The sequence below is a fragment of the Varanus komodoensis genome, unplaced genomic scaffold, assembly GCF_004798865.1.
Source record: "Varanus komodoensis strain SLA01 unplaced genomic scaffold, ASM479886v1 scaffold3, whole genome shotgun sequence".
NCBI classification, from domain to species: domain Eukaryota; kingdom Metazoa; phylum Chordata; class Lepidosauria; order Squamata; family Varanidae; genus Varanus; species Varanus komodoensis.
This window is the reverse complement of record NW_025335761.1, coordinates 48,187,541-48,207,350: the sequence shown is the minus strand read 5'-3', so window position 1 is coordinate 48,207,350 and position 19,810 is coordinate 48,187,541. Positions and strand designations below refer to the sequence as shown.

The 19,810-nt window shown below is 38.0% G+C and overlaps 1 protein-coding gene across 4 annotated transcripts in view; it reads left to right on the top strand.

Annotated features, from left to right (window-relative positions):
• The window catches only part of ATG2B (autophagy related 2B), a 52,702-nt gene that overhangs the window by 17,567 nt on the left and 15,325 nt on the right, over positions 1-19,810 (top strand). For 3 of the 4 annotated variants that reach the window (XM_044436069.1, XM_044436067.1, XM_044436070.1), the window contains 18 exons: positions 1,564-1,718; positions 3,235-3,346; positions 3,616-3,877; positions 5,418-5,568; positions 6,162-6,257; positions 6,348-6,536; positions 7,489-7,762; positions 8,254-8,356; positions 9,149-9,341; positions 11,261-11,403; positions 11,997-12,154; positions 12,409-12,581; positions 12,868-13,018; positions 14,302-14,498; positions 16,289-16,369; positions 17,894-18,000; positions 18,436-18,528; positions 19,378-19,448. In XM_044436069.1, the coding sequence (XP_044292004.1) occupies positions 1,564-1,718; positions 3,235-3,346; positions 3,616-3,877; positions 5,418-5,568; positions 6,162-6,257; positions 6,348-6,536; positions 7,489-7,762; positions 8,254-8,356; positions 9,149-9,341; positions 11,261-11,403; positions 11,997-12,154; positions 12,409-12,581; positions 12,868-13,018; positions 14,302-14,498; positions 16,289-16,369; positions 17,894-18,000; positions 18,436-18,528; positions 19,378-19,448 (2,709 nt within the window). The remainder of the gene's footprint in view (positions 1-1,563; positions 1,719-3,234; positions 3,347-3,615; positions 3,878-5,417; positions 5,569-6,161; positions 6,258-6,347; positions 6,537-7,488; positions 7,763-8,253; positions 8,357-9,148; positions 9,342-11,260; positions 11,404-11,996; positions 12,155-12,408; positions 12,582-12,867; positions 13,019-14,301; positions 14,499-16,288; positions 16,370-17,893; positions 18,001-18,435; positions 18,529-19,377; positions 19,449-19,810) is intronic. The other variant, XM_044436068.1, reaches the window with a different exon arrangement.

Genomic DNA, 19,810 nt, shown 5'->3' with positions numbered 1-19,810 from the left:
CTTCGGCACTCAGCCTTCCTTATGGTCCAGCTTTCACAGCTATACATTGCAACTGGGAAAACCATAGCCTTGACTATACGAACTTTTGTTGGCAGGGTAATGTCTCTACTTTTTAGTATGCTGTCTAGATTTGCCATAGCTTTCCTCCCTAGGAGCAAGTGTCTTTTAATTTCTTGGCTGCAGTCCCCATGTGCAGTGATCCTGGAGCCCAGGAAAATAAAATCTGTCACTACCTCCATTTCTTCCCCATCTATTTGCCAGGAAATGAGAGGACTGGATGCCATGATCTTAGTTTTCTTAATGTTGAGTTTCAAGCCAACTTTTGTGCTCTTCTCCTTCACCCGCATCAAGAGGCTCTTTAGTTCCTCTTCACTTTCTGCCATGAGGGTGGTATCATCTGCATATCTGAGGTGGAGTATAGGCATAGTTGAGCAATATTCTTTCAATTGCGTAATAATGGTGTTCCCAGGGGATGTTCATAATTGGGGTGGGTGGGTGGGTGGGCGGATGGGTTAAAACATAACCCTAATTGGTGCTTCTGCAGAACTTTAGCCAAGATTTGTTTTGATGACACCTTAGAAACTGGAAGTTTTAATCTGAGATCATATACCAGTGGGATTCTACAAAAGTGATCTTAGTTTGTGATTTCTGGAACCAATGGATTGCACCAGAGCTTATTTAGATACATCACAGCAAAGGGAGTAGTGAATACTTATGCAAGCAACAAGTGCCATTTGGTTTTGTTAAGTTTTGCACCACAATGTGTGAAGTGCTAACAGTACCAGTTATGTCCATTTCAATCACAGCTGGCAATACAAGAAAATGTGGAAAAATCAAAGGCCAAGTAAATATTTCTACAAGGCAGTGTAAAAATTATAAAGGCAATGCAAACAGAAAATTATCTTAAGGGCTCAGGATCTGACCAACTTATCTTAAAGTCTTCTGTCCTGCTTTGTCATTTGTACAGTTCAAAATGCCTAAAAAAGAATAATTCAAGCAAACATAAATTGCAGGCAATAAACAAAATAGAGTTCCTTTTCTCTTACTTATGAATTCTATCTGTTCTTCCTGAGATAGCCTTAAAATAAAAATATGTAGCAGAAATTGCTGAAATAAGTATAAGAGGTGCATAATATGGGAACGGGGACAGCGCTGCTTCTCATTCCATTTTTACTCCATTTAAACATAGCCATAACTATGGTTAAAGGTACAATCCTGTGCATGTTTAGAAGGAAAAATGGGGAACAGCACCCAGCATTCTCCAGCAAGGGAGTTGTAGGGCTTTTTCTGTTCAAACGTTTGTAAGATTGCATGGTTAGTTGTGGCTGTGTTTGGATGAAATTACAATAAGTGTGGTTCTCCCCTTCCAATATTATGCACCTCTTATACTTATTTCAGTAGTTTTTCATTGCTTTATTGAATCTTCACACAAGAGGTTTCAAAAACATAATATACTGTTGGTTAGGAATATGATCTGGGTTTTTATAAAATGATGATTGACTTCTCTGTACTTTTTAGTTAACATTAATTGTTTTAATTGCAAACAAACCCTTGTTTTCCTAGAAGAAGAAGTTTTCTTTTCCATGGCTGACATGGAGATGTCTCATAGTCTGTCTTCTCTGCCACCTCTTGGAGACCCACCAACTATGGATTTAGATCTTACTTTATCTAGTACATACACTACTACTCCAGCAGGATCTCCACTTGGTACTGCAGTGGTATGTTTCTCCTAAGTGTTTAGTTTTTAAGAAATGAATTTTGCATTTCAGTTTCATTACTTTAAACTGATATATCAGTCATAGATGCTAAATTGACACTAAATGGGTGAAAGCACTGTCAGTGGATAGGTAGGAGGTGTGAACATAGTTTTCAGTTTCAGTTTTCAGTTTCAGTTTTCATAGTGCTTGAGGGTAGGAGGTGTGAACATAGTTTTCAGTTTCAGTTGTTACTGGCTGTGGTGATAGTATAGCCAGTTGTAACTTTTGACAGTACCACCCAGAAATTACAGTAGAGAAACTTGGTTTTCAACTGAGCAAAACTGTAGGTATAGACAAGACCATAATTTAATGAAACACTGTTTGAACAAGAGCCATTATAGGTGTGAACCAACCTTACACAACCAGTGAAGATGATCTAGGAGACTTTGTTTTAAGTCTGAGTTGGGCATCACATGTTTGGAGGTGCCAATATTTTATGTGAGAAGCCTTTTGTGGCTCTTCCATAGTCTTTTAACAGAAATACAGTGCATATGGTATTAGCCAGTTAATGACTTCAAATCTCAGAAGTTTACTATTTGCAGTCTTCTAGAGTATTTGTTGTTCAGCTTATTTTCATTTGGTGATGGAATCAGTAATAGCAAGTCTTGTGTGCATGCAGTTAAATTTTACATACCTACAGTATTTTTAAAGCCCAAGTTTTAGTTCAAAATGTACTTGACTTTGAAGTCTGCTAAGGATTTACAAATGGTACAGAACTTTTATTTTGTTGTTAGCTCTTCTTTTATACTATCAATCTTATATATGGCCAGGGCTTAGTCCCAGAAATTGTATTCGGTGCTGTGATGTGTGACTTGTATGAAGTAGAAGGTTAGCATGACCAAGGAATGACTGGCATCTTCTCCCCTACAGTTGTAGGACTATCTTTTTTTGTCCAGGTTTGGGCATAAGTTCCTAGTTCATATGTTCTCCTGTAGTTAAGACTAAGTCTGTGAATTTAATTAACATTTGTACCTGATTTACTCATGGGTTTGTTTGTTTGTTTGTTTTGGCTTCCCCTCTTTTTCCTATATCAAATTGAACTGTAAACTCCTCATGAGTAGGAGCTGTTCCCTTTCTACTCTGTAAAGTGCCATGCATATTGGTGGCTATATATAAATAATTTATAAAGTATTTTACATTTATGCATTATAAACTTATACATTATATTCATTATTAAGGGCAAGATATCTTTCCTTGGTGGCAAAATGTGGCCAAACATGAGTGGTAGTGGTAGGGTTTTTAAATTTATTTATACACGTATGTATATGCTGCCTATGATTGCCGAGGCCTTCCTAGGCCTAAGGAAATGCACAGACACACATGGAAGTGGGAGAACCACAGAACAAGCCATGGTTGATGGGCACACTGTAACAATAGCATGATGAAACAGTGCATGCCAAAGAGAACACATCTTCCCTTATATTAGGTTGATGTTATGTGTTACACAAGTATAACACTGGTTATCTTTTTATTTTAGCAGCAACCACTGTGGGGAGATTTTGTTGATCAAAACAAGCTGGAACCACCACAAGTAAGAGGGTCATCATTTATACCCAGTGTAGTACATCCTGTGCCATTACGAAGGCCTTGTAAGTAAACAAAGAGAAGTTTTTTTTCTCAGAGGGTATAGAATATAATTTAGCATAGAATTTAATATCACTCAGTTGCCTTATCGTGTTTTTTATGTGTTTGGCATATGGTATGTAGTTTTGGGTGTTATTGGAGGTGCTTTCATTGCTCTGCTTAAAAAGGGAAAGTGATTTTATGAGCACTATGTCGTGGGCAGTGGGCAGGGAATGGGTTATAAGACATACTATGAAAAACACCTTAAACATTATTAACTGTTATGTCATTTCAGCTCTTCCATCCAGATCTGTTTCAGTGGATGAATCTAGACCTGAACTTCTTTTCAGGCTAGCAGTGGGTGCTTTTTCAGTCTCAGTGCTTCATATTGATCCTTTACCACCACCTGAAACGTCACTAAATGCCAGTCCACTGACACCAATGGCACAGGAATTTTTCACTCGCATAGAAAGGGTTGATTTGGTTCAGTTTCCGGCTGAAGACTTTCTATCCCTCCGGGAAATATTTGCGAAGGCTTGTTCACATGATCACCTTAGGTACAACTTTTCTTATTCATATGATAGTGTGACAAAACAAAATGAACGGTCTTTCATTATCTCTATAACAGCTTAACCTTCCAGCTAGTTTGTGAAAGAATAATTTTGTTCTTGTGGATGGGTGATTTTGTATCCCATAAAACCACATTGCTACCATGGGCAGAGAGGTCAGAGCCAGCGTTTGCCCATCCCATCACTCTTGGTCCAGATGGTAGTACTCACACCCTTGCAACTCATCTTGAAACCCAAACATGGAAGTCTGATTGCAAGAGGTAATGGTGTGGAGGGAGAGTGAAATCCGTAGTGTATACTTCTGCTCTGCTGTTCCTGTGTTCCTTCATTATTCTTCTACCAAATATAAGCCTATTTATTTGCAAAGGGCATAGATGAGGCATGTGATGCAGTGATGACATGGCCATACATACTGGGGAAAAGAGTATTTTGTGAAAGTAGCTTGTGTACATGATTATCATTTTGTTGGCATGGATAATTGAAGAGGTTTGCATAAACTCCGACCTAAAGTTATATCAACATACACTTCAGGCAACTCATACAAGCTGAAATTATACTGGAGTAACAAGTTACCCTGCACATGATCATTGCCCTGGGATAAGTTTTTACTTAAACTAGAAAGAGGGATTCACAGTTGAAGGCACTGGATTCCTTAGGATTTTTCATGTGCAAAAAGAAAACATGAGTATTACTCTCTGGATATATTGTATGCTAAGATGTCAGTGATGGTATCTTAAGAGGGCAATAGTTGGTGGAATGCTAATCTCTGAAATGCTGTACAGAATGTGTATCTTGTGCTGGAAGTTCTACCATACTGAAGTGTGTTGGGCAAAGTGTTGAAGCATATTTGTGGGGCTAAGGTCCATAATAATCATGGATCATAGGTTGAAGTATGCTGCACATCAGGCCACCACCAAATGGTAGGGTAGGAAAAGTGTTTTTATGTGAAAATATATAGTCCTTTGTTTAGGCTTGTAGTGTTGGGGGTGCTATGAGTGAACTATATACTCTTCTTGGACATACATGGTGACATGTGAATGTACTGCACAGCTACTGAATTATATTTTATGTTTAGCCATTCAGTCCCTACTCTGCCTTCAAATTTGTGTATGTTAGCATTCCCACTCACTGCTTTGTAGATCTCATATACATCTGACAGGTAGCAATAGAAACCAATGAAGGGAAGCAACATGCCCAAAGTGACTGTGGGGAAGCAAAACCAGCTCGTGGCTGCTGGTTTAGGAGATTTAGGGGTGGGTGTTATTCCCTGAAATAGCCTTTAAATTTAAAATGCACTCTTGCCTTATAGTATACTTGGTCTATGTTTAAGTGTTCCACAGTGAACTAAGCAATACTGAGTTTTCCTAGCGCCAGGAATATCTGCCTTCTTTAATCCTTGTTTTGTTCAAGTGACATTTGAAATTTAATTATCTGATGAATTTCAACATCATTTTAAACTGCTCTCACTGTAGGGTGATTCTGGGTGTGCAATTTATGCACCTCTTTTACATTTTGTTTCTCACTGTAGATTTATAGGTACAAGCATCAAAGTGTCTTATGAACAAAGACAACGATCAGCCTCCCGTTGCATGAGTACAGATTTATCTATTGGACAAATGGAACTTCTGGAATGCCTTTTTTCTACAGACTCTCATTCTGAAATACCTCATTATACAGAGGTAAAAATCTGTATGCCTTGTTAATGCAAGCAGTTGAAATGCGTTGAGAAAACTCCTAGGAGTGAGTTTGATGCTGCTGTTCCACTCATGGGAGCACTTGCTTCAGTAGAACCAGGAGGGAGTGATCCCCCACTTTCCTCCCTGCATCTTCTCAAAATCGGGTCAAGAATGTTGGGAAACCCTCCAAGGCTCATCATGGTGATGCAGGAAGCTGCTGGGGAGAAGAGAGGGGAAGGAAGTCCTGTCGTACTAACAGACAGCTGCTAGTGAAATGTTGGATTTAACCCTTATTATATTTTCTGGAACTCCATATTTTCTATCAGTTTAGGATGTAAAAAGAAGTTGTACCTTGAGGTGCCAGTATTGCATACCTGCAGGTTTACCTAGCCAGTGCATAAAAGAGGGAGAGAGAAATCCCTAAAGGTTTGTTTTATAGATAAGCCTCTTGCTTAGACAAATATCTGGTAAAGAAAGAAATTGATGGTGCTTGTTTAGCATACACAAATATGTCTATCTGTAGATAAATAGATATCACTGGTATAATATTTAATGCATACTCTAACTGGGTTTGTTGTTTTCTGGGTTTTTTTTAGTTGTTAATGTTTGACTCTGAAAAACAAGGAAGCCTGTCACACCCTCCCCCATGCCTTCACTTGCATTACAAGCATTCAGACCACAAAGGACCCCAGGTAGAGCTGAAAAGATTAAATTAATTTTTATACTGATTTTTATGTAGCTGTGTAGAAAATAGCATGACTTTTGGTATACTTTTGTAACAGGGTAGCCAAGGGAGACTGAGCTCAGTTCCCCAGAAAGCAGAATTGCAAGTCAAGCTCAGCCCAGCATTTTGTGAGCTGGATATCAGTATTGTGGACAGACTAAATTCATTGCTCCAGCCACAAAAATTAACCACAGTAGAGATGATGGCATCACACATGTACACCTCATACAATAAACACATTAGCTTGGTAAGTAGATAATATTTATTTATTTATTTGCATAACTGTAATATTTTCTTCACAGATAGAAATCATGAAGAAAAAACTATACCTTTTCTGTATTTATATTCTTATAGCTGGTTCACATTTTCATGTAATTTCATCATTCTATCCCAGCTCTGCACTCAATTACTTACCTCCTGAAATGTGTGTATTGTAACTCCACTTGATAAGCATTGGGAGGTGAGGTAAGACACAGGTTTCATCCCCTGTATTTCATCTGTAATGTAAACCATATCTGAGGCCAAACTATTTGATACAGCCAATGGATAATAGCGCAAAGTATGTTGTGCCACCATAAGCTATCTCTAGTGTAGCAGCAACTGTGTTTGCGGGCATTGTGCTTCTCCATTGGCCCTGTTCTGGGCCAATGGACACTATTGCATGAGCTTAGGCTAATGCAATGTAATTTGCATGAGTGTTAATGTTGAATAGGTTACTGTCCCTTCATTTGTAATGGGTTTAATCATTTTAATATACCAAACAGCATAAGCTGTTAAAGGCATCCAATGTGTTACAAAGCATCATAAGCCACTAAACCTTTCTATAATTTGAACTAAAATTTATCTCTTCCTGGGATCTGTAAAGCCCGTTACTTTTGGATGCCTGTAAATATTTCTCCTGAGGGGTGTTGGACATCCAGAGCCATTTGAGATGCAGCCAGGGTGGCAGTGGGAAAATGTAGCAGGGGGCCACCACCTTGTGGGACTTACTTTCAGAAGTACTTTCTGCTTGACACAGGACTTTTTCGCCAACATGCATTCTTTTGTTCTATAATTCATAGAGAAGCAAACACTGCTGTTAGAGATGGGATAGGGTCTTTTTAGACCAAAACTAATGCCTGTCATCTCCTTTTTTTAGACACGTCCCTGCTTTCTCATGTTTAAATTTAATTTAACTTTCTGCTTTGCAACTGTTCTAGCATAAGGCATTTGCTGAAGTTTTTCTGGATGATTCACGTACTCCTGCAAATTGCAAAGTATCAATACAAGTGACTGCACCGACTCTGAAGCTCTCAGTTCGCTTCCCAATACCTGACCTAAGATCAGATCCAGAACGAGGACCTTGGTTTAAGAAATCACTTCAGAAGGAAATTCTTCAGTTAGAATGTACAGATATTGAATTTAAAACTGAGTTTACAGGAGGACCAACTCCAGAGCAAGTTATATTAGAGCTCACCTTTAAAGAGCTAACTGGTAAGACAGAGTCAATGGTGGTATGCAATGGATGGATGGCTTTAGCTTGTTGATCCCAGCAAATGTGGGGGCCTGTTATTAGATGGCAGCTATTTATTTACTAATGTTGGATATGCAGGCTTTTGTTACCCAGAATTTTCATGCATAAGGCCTCTTACTGCTTACAAATTATGATTTATGTTGTGATAACTTTTGATACGCATCCATTGCAGTGTATCCAGGTGCTTCAGTTCATATTTCTTGAGTGATTATGATCTATAAGTCTTTTGACACATACAGTAGGTGAATAGCTAAATTGTTTCCATAGCTAAAGAGTTAATATTCCCCCATTGTATGACTTAAAAAGGAAAAATGGTTTGAAGGAGACTGTTGTTGGGTCATGAAAAACTGATAAAATACTAATTTTAAAATAGTCCAAATTTTGTTCACATTATACTGTGGCTGTACAATTGCAAGCACATGGATCATAATATTATTTGATTTTACCTTAGGATCATTTGAAGAAAGCAAAGAGGAATCAGCTATACAGTTCTTTCAAGTTTCTAGTGGTGTAGTTGGAGAGATGATTTCGTCAGACAACTTTGACTGGCCACGGTAAAACAAGACAGATGGTCTTCCATCTCCATGCCTAGAAATTTGGTGTATAGTCAGATGTCACCCATGGTATAGTTTTGAGTATATCTGAGCTGCTTATAATGTTCTACTGGAAAGCCATACTGTTGGAGCAGAGTTGATTGTAATTCAGGGCATGGCTGGCAAGTGAAATGAAGTATTCTTGATAATGGGAATGATCTCTGAAAGTGGTGGACCATTTTTGACAACTTATATGGCTTGCATGTGATTTCTTTTCCAACTGCAGTAGTGTTAAATGTTAGTGATGAAAATAGAACACTCAGCAATAGAATAAGAGAAGGAGGTCTTACAAATTCAGTTTCTTCCTAGGCTTCACATTAATTACTATACTACAGATTTTGTGCCAATATAGCTTATGTAATTAAAACTATAGGTACCACTATTATAATTACTATTTCCCTTCTTAATAAAGGTAAATTAAGGTAGGTAGGTAAGTAAGAAAGGTATTATTTACCTTCTTAATACCAGTTCTGTAATCATTTTCATTTTGGTGCAGCAGTGCTACCTGATAGACACATCTTCCCCAACCAAGATTCAAAAATCGGAAGGGCTGAGGCAGTAGCTTATTCATGCTTGTCACAAATATTCTACAGTATAGAGCAAGTATATGAGTATAAATGTACAGTAGAATATAAAGATAAATTTCCTGTGCATGCCTGAAATATTGCAGGAAGTTCACAAATACTTATTTTTTCAGTGAAACTTGTAATTTTGGTGAAATTAGTCTATTTCTTTCTCTTGTTTGGATATTAGGATTGTGCTAAAAATAAACCCACTTGCTGTACACTCCATTCTGGAAAGGATGGCTCTTGAGGATGAAGAAGTTGATGGCCATTTTCAGGAGGAGGAAGAAGGAGGATGTCATTCCCTGAAAGATGTGTGTGATCTTAGAAGACCAGAGCCATCTCCCTTTTCCTCACGTAGGGTAATGTTTGAAAATGAAGAGGTAAGCACAAGCATATGGTGTTTATTTGGGACATCTAGTCCATTTCTGAAGCGCATTTAGTTCTTCTAGCCCAAGTATGACGCAGGTTCATTTTGCTAGTTCCCTGCTCATCCATGACAGTAACAATGATGAGATTACAGCAGGTTATGCAGCACAGCCAGCTATCATTTGTGTCATGTTGGGGCTGCTTTCTGCCATTCCATTTATGTGCTGAGATACATATTTTTTATTTCATTTTTATACCAAAGTTTCCCACAACATTTGATTCTGCTTTGTTTTCTGATTTTGCATTTCAGGCACCTATAATTATGATTTGGTGTATTATTACATTCCTCTATAATGCCCAAACAACATTTTTTATTTCTTCTTCAGGATCTGTTCTTGGAGCATAGACTTAGGAGGATAGGGTTCTGATGATTACATAAATAGGGTTTCTAAGAATTCTGATTGATACCATTCAAACTTCTCATTATAGCTCTTTAATGGCCATGCTATGTCTTGCCTCAGATATACTCCATGTCTTCTGAGTTTGTCATTTTCAGAGTAAAACACTCTGACTAAAAATATCTCATTCCAGTTCACTTTAGTTCATTCACACAAAGTACTCTGATGTTTAACCATTCCATTTCTTGCTTTGTAGTTTCCAGTTTGTCTCAGTTTGTACATGGCACATTCTACAACACTGAAAAACTGCACATTGTTTTTAGGACAGATAGGCAAAGAAAACTGCTATGTCTTATGTCAACAAGTTTTCGTTTTGCTGAGATAACTAGCACCTTCAGCATCACTCACTCTCTGCACTGCCTATCTGTTCCATTTCGTTGTCTGATTGAGAACAACCTGCTGAACATTCTGTTTCATGAAAATATGGATATGAATACGTGGTCCCAGCCTGGGGAACTTGGGCAGGAGGGTGCTGGTTGCTTGTTGGAATTCCCTGGGCAATTGGTTGGCTGCTAAGTTAACAGAATGCTGGACTAGATACACCTTTGGTCAGATCCAGCATAGCTCTTCTCATGCTTATAAGTGAAACAAACAGTAATTCTAGTCTTAGTTTCAGGTTTTCTTCATTTGTTATTGAGGAAGGATAGCAGTTGAGGGCAACTGTACCATGTATAAGCCTGGTCTAGACCCAGCTAGGAGCTAAATGCACTTTGTACAGAAAGGGTTTATTGTACCTTATTCTTCAGTTTCTCCATGGCCAATGGAGCACTTGAGTTTGTCAATGGTTGCCTTAGAAGTTCATATTCTATATTTAACCCATATAACATAATTGGTGTTAACTAGATAAATTGATGTTTATCCAGGTAAGTATGGATGAACACAGATGTGTGGTATGTAAAGTTGTCCTCAGAAAAATATAGCATTGGAACTTCTGGAAAACGTTCTGTTTTGCAAAATTGTATGAAGAGTAATTTGGTGCACCACAAAACCAGCGTAGGCCAGCAAAGAACATGCTTGACAGAACCCTTTTACTTTAGACTTGACTTACTAAGTTCTGGGTGATATGAAAAATGAGAGGGAAAGCTCGGGGGGAAGGATTGGAGGGGGGGCATGAAGTGTGGGAAACATTTACTGTTTGTGTTGTATTGCAAAGGAAAAAAAATCCAGAATTTTTAATAGTGAAGGAAAAGATTCTCAGAATCTTGAGAAGCTGGATGGTATAGTAGCCATTGCCACCTCAAATGCGTACATTGGTTGAGAAGGCTCAAACAGCAAAATGACTTTGACAAATCTTTAACAATTTTAGATTGATAGGAACTACGAACTTATTTCAAGATATGCCTAGAATGCTTCGTTAAGGGCTCTATGCTATAACCACTAGGATACCACATTTGGATTTGCAGCCCCAGTTTAATGAAGGATGTTATTCTTCTTTTGCACATTATTCTGTCTGATGGAGGTGTTATAATTTCTAGATGGTGATGCCTGGAGATGCAGTGGAGATGACTGAATTTCAGGATAAAGCAATTGGCAACTCCCATTATGTGCTGGAACTTATGTTACCAAATGTGTATTTAACATTACCAAGCAAAAGTTTTTATGAGAAGCTTTATAACAGGTAAGTACAAAACACTGTTCCTCCTCATTAGTTTGAACTCTGCCTCGGATCTCTTTGGAGGCACTCTGTAAATGGAAGCAGTGGGGATGGAAGGCAAACATTTTACTTGTTTTCCTGGTATAGCTGCCCCTCTGCTAACCTCTGCTGCTTTATTTCCCACACAGCTCCAGAGTTTCAGGAGCTGCAAAAGGAAGGGGCAGCTGAGAACTAGATACAACCCTGGTCAACTGTTAATTGTTTTGGTAAATGGGCTGGCTTGGACATAATACTAAGCTGCCATGGGTTAATTAACCCTGTGTACATACAAGCTCCCATTTTGAATATGCAAGCTGCAGTGGTCAGGTGCTGTGACTGGGTTCACATGACATACCACAGCATAGTCAATGCAACTTAGTCAAAATGGTGACTGGAACATACTGTGATGTCCCATGGGTTAATTAATCCACAGTAGTCTGGCATTGCATGCAAATCAAAACATTACATACCAGGCCACCTTACCATAGTGACACTGATTGTGATTTGTTTTAAGTTTTATATACCAATGATTTCCATGTTTATCTGACTAATACTGGCATTTTTTTCTTTCTTCCTAGGATCAGTAATGACTTACTATTGTGGGAACCCACAGCTCCATCTCCTGTAGAAACATTTGAAAATATTTCTTATGGTGTTGGACTTTCAGTGGCCAGCCAGCTTATAAACACCTTTAGTAAAGACAGTTTTAACCAGTTCAGATCTACCATTCACTATGGTAATACTCTGTACAGCTCATCTAATATTTCGGTGTTAATGATAGGAGAGTCCAGGTACTTGGTGATCTGTGTGGCAGGTTATCTAAATCAGCTGAAGCTGCTGAATTGAGAAAGAGGAAGGGGTCGCATTCTGCCCCAGTGGGGCATATTTTAATTTTGTTTACTTAAAAAAAGCTAAAAAAGCCTTCCCTAGATTGATTTATTTTTGCTAAGCTGTTTATATACATGATTTAACAATGACCTGTTCTTGTAGATGATGACAGTGGCTCTGAAGAGGAAACATTACAATATTATTCAACCCTTGATCCAAACTACTGTTCACGGAGAAGGAAAAAAATTGAATCCCAGAATAGGAACACACAAAATCTTCTCTCAGTTCTTTTGAATATTAACCATGGGTTAGTGTCCATATTCACAGATATAAAGGTGAGACTTCTAGATGGGAAAAATCTAGTGTGGCTTGAATGAGAATTCTTGTGCTTGCCATATTTCATGAACTGGTATTTTACTATGCTGACCTGTGGTAGTATGTGGGGTTTGTTGGAATTTTTTTTAATAGAGGTTGTTTTGAATATAGCCCCTATTTAGATTAATATACAATCCCTATGTAGATTAAGCAGGCACATGTCAGGAATAAGACTACATGTTTTCGTAAAGTCCCAAATCTCTAAAGGTTCATGACACTGATAAACCTTTCTTACCATTTCTGTAGCAAGATGATGGAAGTGTATCTGACAACAAACATGGAGAGTTTTGGCTTGAATTCAATAGTGGTTCATTGTTCTGTGTAACGAAGTATGAAGGTTTTGAAGATAAGCATTACATCTGTCTCCACTCAAGTAGTCTCAGCTTGTATCATCAAGGTATGAAACTTGAAATGTCAGTGTAAGTATTAAGTTGGTTTCAGATCTATGGAAATGTGTGTTTTAAGTAAACTAACCCTCTGTGAAAGGTATTAGGAGAGTGAGTACCCGGAGGAGGGCTTTCTCTGCGGTAGCGCCCCACTTATGGAATGCGCTTCCCAGAGAGGTCCGCCTAGTGCCATTGTTATTTGTTTTTCGGCGCCTGGCCAAGACCTTTTTATTTAAACAATATTTTAATAACTGTTAATATTTATTGGTTTTAATTTTACAGCCAGGGTGAATCCAGATTTTAATATGTATTGTTTATATGCTTGTTTATTTATTGTGTTGGAAGCTGTCCCGAGGCTCATGCAAATGGGACGGCATATAAAAACTCCAAATAAATAAATAAGGAAGCCATACAATATCTTGATGGCACTTGGAAAGGGGTTTGTGGGTCTTATAACTGGAAGAGTTAACACTTCTATATTCCTGTTTGGTCCCCTAAACAGAAAAACTAATAATTCCACTGTTTGTGGCTAAGGCCTTCCAGTACCATGTTCAGCTTTTTATTGAGTCTTCTTCTAGGAAGGTTATAGAAGTGACACAAAAGTAGAGGCCACACCCAATTATTGTCTCTTATTAACAGGGGGTAAAGATACACTGCTTTGGAACATGGAGGTTCCACCTGATTATCATGATCTCTGGCAGCTCTGCTCTTATATTCAATAGTAGGATTCATGAAATCATGGATTTTTTTGCATTCCAGTATATGAATCTAGTTATATACCATGCCAAACAAATTAGGACATGGTATGAGCTTTTGCTTCTCATGGGAAGACCAAGGACATAGTTAAGAATTGATGCCATAACCATAGTCTTGCACAGTGAAAGAACCAACTCAGAATGGACTTATAGTTAGTTTTTATAAGAATTTCCACAGCAGCAAAACCATATCTTGATCATTCAGACAGTGAGATGGTGGCTCTGGAAATCTGTAGATGGTGCTGAGATTTCTATGGACCCAGGAGAGAATATCAACTCATATGCACTGCTCTAAAGTTTTGCTTGAGTTTTTTCTGCTTTATTTTGTTAATATATGCAACAAAATTGTTGATTGTTGGCAAGCTGTAATATTTAGATAACTTGATTTTAGAAGAATTCTCTGCAGTTCTATATGACGGGACATAGTTGTTTTAAATTTAAACCAGACCCTGACTAGTTTTAGAGTAAAATAATGTCTGTCTTTTTAAATTCCAAGGTAAATTGAAGGACTGTCTAATTACGTAGCTATTTTTCTGCAGGTGTAGTGGAAGGTATTGTATCTCCATCTGAAATAAGGTTGCCAAGTACAACACATCCTCATTGGTTAGAACCTACTATCTATCTTTCGGAGGAAGAAGGTCTCAGTAAAGCATCAGATGGTGTTGGAGTGGATTGCTTAAGCATGCTGTCCGTTGCAGTTAAGATTCAATCAAATAAATCAGAGACCAATACAAAGGTTTGTTATTTAGAATGGAATATCTTTATATAGTTCTCATAAAGGCACTTATTATCTCTGTCTTCCAAGCTCTTTGCAAGATTTTTATGAATACTTACAACATAGCTCATTAAAAAGTAAAACTGTAATTTCTTTTGGTACTGAAATGTAACTTTTTAGCTTGATATTGTAAAACATTTTAAAAAGAATCTTGCCTGTTGTTTGACTGTGACAGAGACAGGCAACACCAGCAAGCAATTTTATATTAAAAAGACTATTGTAGGTACACACTAACAATAGAGAGTGAGCCCAGTCAGGACCAGCTGGCATAGTCATCATAAACAGTGAACTTACACATTTGGCTTTTTGTAACACTCAGTAACAGAAGACATCACAGCAGAGAACATTCCATTGCTTTTGCACATGGTTATCTTGACCTACACTTCCTTTTAGGCCATCTGGTATCACAAACGCTTCCTTTTTTAGGCCATCTGGTGTCAAAACATCTGCCTCCAGGCTTATCTTTACAAATCGACCTTCTTGACAGAGGTTTATTTTGTATTTTTGACCTTCTTGTGTATCTCTGATAGAACCCTAAATAACTGACCCTTGCCTGGTCATCTGGAAAAATTTATCATCTTCGAAGTCAGAGCTGACTGGGGCAGGGAAAAAGGGGAACAGTGCAAACTCAGAGCTCATTCTCAGCTGTTTGCAGTGTTACTTCTTATGCAAAATTTAGTATGCTACCCAGTCCTTTACTTTCTTGACAGGATTTGTTACATTTCAGGTAGTGAATTCCACTGTAACAATAAGACTGGTGATCATGCTTCTAGTTCATTTTAGGTCTAATTCCTTACAAAGTGAAATAAATGTATTGGCAAGAAGCAAAAGCTGTAATTTCCACATCAGTAAACATATAGGATACATTAAAAGCATGTGCTAATCACATCTCAGTTTCTCCAAAATTATTTGTGATTCAGATACCACCTCTTTCTCCAGCACTGTAACCAGAAATAGAGGATTTGAGACTAGATGACAGTTGTCCAAGTTTAGACAACCAAATGTTGATTTTCCAGCAAAGTGTTCAATTGCTGCTTCCTTAGGGGCGGCACAGACCCACTGTCTTTCAGGAAGCAGGGCACTAGCTCTGTAGTCCAAGTATTCAGCTCTAGCCCGGATACTTTTAATTACCCAGATGGGCAAGACCTAGAGAACAGGGAACTGGATCTTAATCTTCCATGACACTGGCTCCTAATTCCTGGTTGATCAATTTGGAAAGTATATGTTAAAGTTTGACAAGGCAGTGCTCTAGTATTTTCCATCACTGGCTCTGTTAAAACCATGGCATCAGACTCCGTGCAAATATTGTTACACTGCACTTATGTCCTGCTTTTTTCCCTTTTGTGAGGAATCCTAGGTGATTTACCTATCTCCATGTTCATCCTCATAACATCTCCTCCGTGATATAGGCTGGGCTGCAAATGACTGGCCCCAATTCATCCAGTGAGCTTCAAGGCTGAGTGGGGATTAGAACTTGGATCTCCTGGGAGCCTGATCCAGCACTAACCACCACACTGCACTTGCCTTCTGAGCAGGATGAACAGTTTATCTGCAAGTTGGTCACAGTGGCTCCAGTACTAGATTCACTCGATTTATTTAGAGCAGGTCTTCCCAATGTCATGAATGTTGCTCTACAATTCAGCGAGCTTTTAAGTGATATGATGTTAAAATGATTATTGACAAGGACAGAATGAAAGCCTTTCATTGAAACTGTACTGCTATACAGGCTAGACTAACTTTTCCTTTTGTAGGAGTTTTTAGTTGCTGTTGGGGTACGAGGAGCCACTCTACAGCATAGAGTACTTCCTTCAGGTTTAAGCTGGTATGAACAGGTATGTTAATTTGCTAAATGTTTTTTCACTGATAATTCCCTCTACTAGCAAATTCAGATTGTGAGTGCTGGAAGGAATGGAGCCAAATTAAGAATAATGAAAAACAAGAGGGAGGAACTCCTAGATTTTCAAAAGTAGGGAAAAAAGTATCCCCCCCCCCCAAAAAAAAACAAAACAAAACAGGGCATACCATGCATAGTAGCTGCAGAATGTTGTCCATCACTTGGAAAACAAAAATAAAATGGGGTGGAAGAATGCCCTGAATGGTGAGACTAGCTGGCTGGAAGCATTGATTCTCAAAGATGGATACTTACACCCAAATTATTCATCTTGGTTAAGTGGGACTACATGTACATTTTGGAATAGATTCAAGATACGCTTCCATCCTGCCTCCAAACAGGTGGTTGGATTACTGTCTCCAATCTAGGGAACCTAACAAAACATTGAATCAAGTGATGAGTGGAGCTTTATTTGCATAAGAGAACTCCCTCACATCCCTCCAACAGACTCCTGCACCTACTTACACCATTTCTGAGCATTAAGGAGTGCTTGGCTTGTGATGCGACAGTGAGATAGAATGCTTATGCAAAACAAGAACTAAGCCAGCCTGTCTGTATTTGAGTTCCTGTAAACCCATTTATCTGCGCTCTGGGAAGCTCAGATGGAACTGCTGCATTGCACATCATGTGGGGTTTCCTTTAAGATTGGCTCAGAAGTTGCAGTTAATGCAGAATGTGATAGCAGGTTTGCTCAGTGGAGCTTGCCGCCATGCACATAGGACTCCTATGCTGAAAGCTTTCCTTTGGCTGCCAAGTAGTTACAAAGCCATGTCCATGTGATACTGCTCATTTATAAGACCTTAAACAGTTCAGAATGAGATTGTCGTCTCTTGTACATGTGGCCCCAGTCTTTACTTTCTGAGCGGGAAGGCTTGCTTACTGTACCATGGACTACTGTTACTCATGTGGTGGTGATGCATTTTCATTTGTTTCTGTCTGTCCCATTACGGTACCCAGCAGGTAGAATGATCTTATTAGGATTAATTGGTCTCCTAGGGGAGTATCCATTGGAATTCTTACACCTCTGCTGATTTCTTTGTGCAAGTGGAGGGTCCTGCTGATTGTGTTGAGCAAATGAGACCCACACTTGTGCAACAGAGATTTAATGCCTTTCACAGGAAGCCATGAAATGAGTGGAAATGCTCACTGCTAAATTGGGTTGATGCAACTCCTTTATACGTACATGGATCTGCCCCATTCAAGAAAGTAGCATCTTCACTTGTTTCTAGTTGCCCCCAGAGGCACTAAATCTCCATTCCAGAAGTGGAGCAGAGAAACTGTTACAAGGGCATAAACATTCTCTTGGATGCTCCCTCTGCCATAAAGTATTTCTGCTTCTAAGATAAGACTTGTCTTGCCATTTTTCTGACTACTGTTAAACTTTCGGAAGTGCATGAATTACGTCAAATCTGATCTTGCTTGACAAGAATACAGGGGGCCCAATTTTACATTTTTGTAATTGTAGATTTTGTATTTTTTGAACATTTCTGATGAGCCTGTGTTGGGATATAATCCTCCAGCTTCTATTACAACATTTCACGTTCATCTCTGGAGTTGTGCTCTGAATTACAGGTAAGTTAAATGAATGTATTATTTATATCAGCCTCTTATGGCACCTGTTGTATTTATTATTTATTTATTAGACTTTTATCCCTTCCCATAAGGCTTCATGGGTGGTTCGTGGTTTAAAAGTATGCAGTAAAATAACAATATACAACAAAAATACACATGTAAAAATAGAATAAAATCTAATAAGTAAAACTCCACAGAACCATAGATCAGCATAAAAGGAAGAACAGCAATTTACAACCAAGTATAAAATATGAAAACCGTTAAAATTATTCTAACAGTTAAAATACCAGAAAAAATAAAAAAGACCTACACCTGGTACCAAAAGGTGTGTATCAGACCAGTTGCTTTAAGTTTCATCTTGGCAAACTTATTTATGGTGATTCAAGAGTCTTTTTTACCAAGTGTGTTGGGAATAATATTTTATATCTTTTTTAGGCCTCTATTTTTGCCAACTAGATCACTTCTTACTGTTGAAACATTTAGCATCTCAAGCAGTGTGGCACTAGATAAATCATCTTCTACTCTCAGGTAAATTTATAAGAGTTCAAAACCCTCAATCTTTATTTCCTTCAGCTTTTATGAAAACATTGTCAAACTAGGTATGGGTGTACATTTTTAGTTTTTAACAATTTTTCAGTTTAGTCTGTGTCTGTAAAGTAAGGCCCTTGGGATGTAATCACTTGTTTAACCTGATTTAATTGATTTTAACTTATATTTGTGGTTCATGGATCTCTGTAATACAAACTCAATTCTAAGCATGTATGCATAAAGAGACTGCTCTTTCTAGCTGTTTACTCCAATAAACTTCCAACTGTGTATGTGTGTAGGTTTTGTTTTGTTTTGTTTTTTTTACTTCCCATTTGTAAAAAGTAAGGGGATAGGTTGACACAGGAAAAAAGCAAGAGATGTTCAAATCGTTTTTACTTTCATGTTTTTCACTTCTCTGCGATAGCCTCCAAGAAAAGGCTGGGCTAGAAAACTGAATTAATATGATAGCCTAAATCTTTTTCTTATCTTTTTTGCTTTTTTGAGAGGATAATTGTGGATAAAGATGAAAGAAACTCACACATAGATTGAAAGCAGCTCAGACTCTAATAAAACTTACCCTGGTAATTGCATGGGTTTTTTATTTTTAAAGCAGACTACTGCTACTTAGGAGTGCTCATTAATTATATCTTCATAGTGGAGAGGTAAACTCCTCAAATCCTACTTATAGTCTACACCATATAAGTCACCAGCCTTCAAACCACCATCATGGACAGATTTTTCAGAAACAGTAAACCGAAGAGAATTATATTCATAGTCTTCAATGTGATCAACTAATACCAGTTGCTTGTATACTAAATATACAATTTGCAATTATTTTTTCTGCTACAGGGTAATCTTGGATGAGGCTGCTTTGCACTTGTCAGATAAATGTAATATTGTTACAGTGAACTTGCAAAGAGGTAAGTACATTTCAGTTTCTGTAAGAAGCCATTAGAATTCAAAGTATGAACAGTAATAAGAGTATTTTTTTAAAAAATTGCAATAAGCAAATGCACTTAGCAAGTTGTGGTGAAATTGGACTTAATTGTCTCATGTGACATGATAGTGAAACCATGTTTGCAATTCTCCATTTCATACATGCAAGTTTTTTGTTCAGTAGTACCTTAGCTATCCTGCTTCCAGTATTTTAAACATGCAAGATTTATCAATAAACAGTTGTAAAGTTGACCATGGGAATAAAAGTCAGAATTGTCCTCTAAATCCCAGCCAGAATGGTTCAAAACAGCTATTAGGCTTTTTTTTTTTTTTTTTTTTTTTTTTA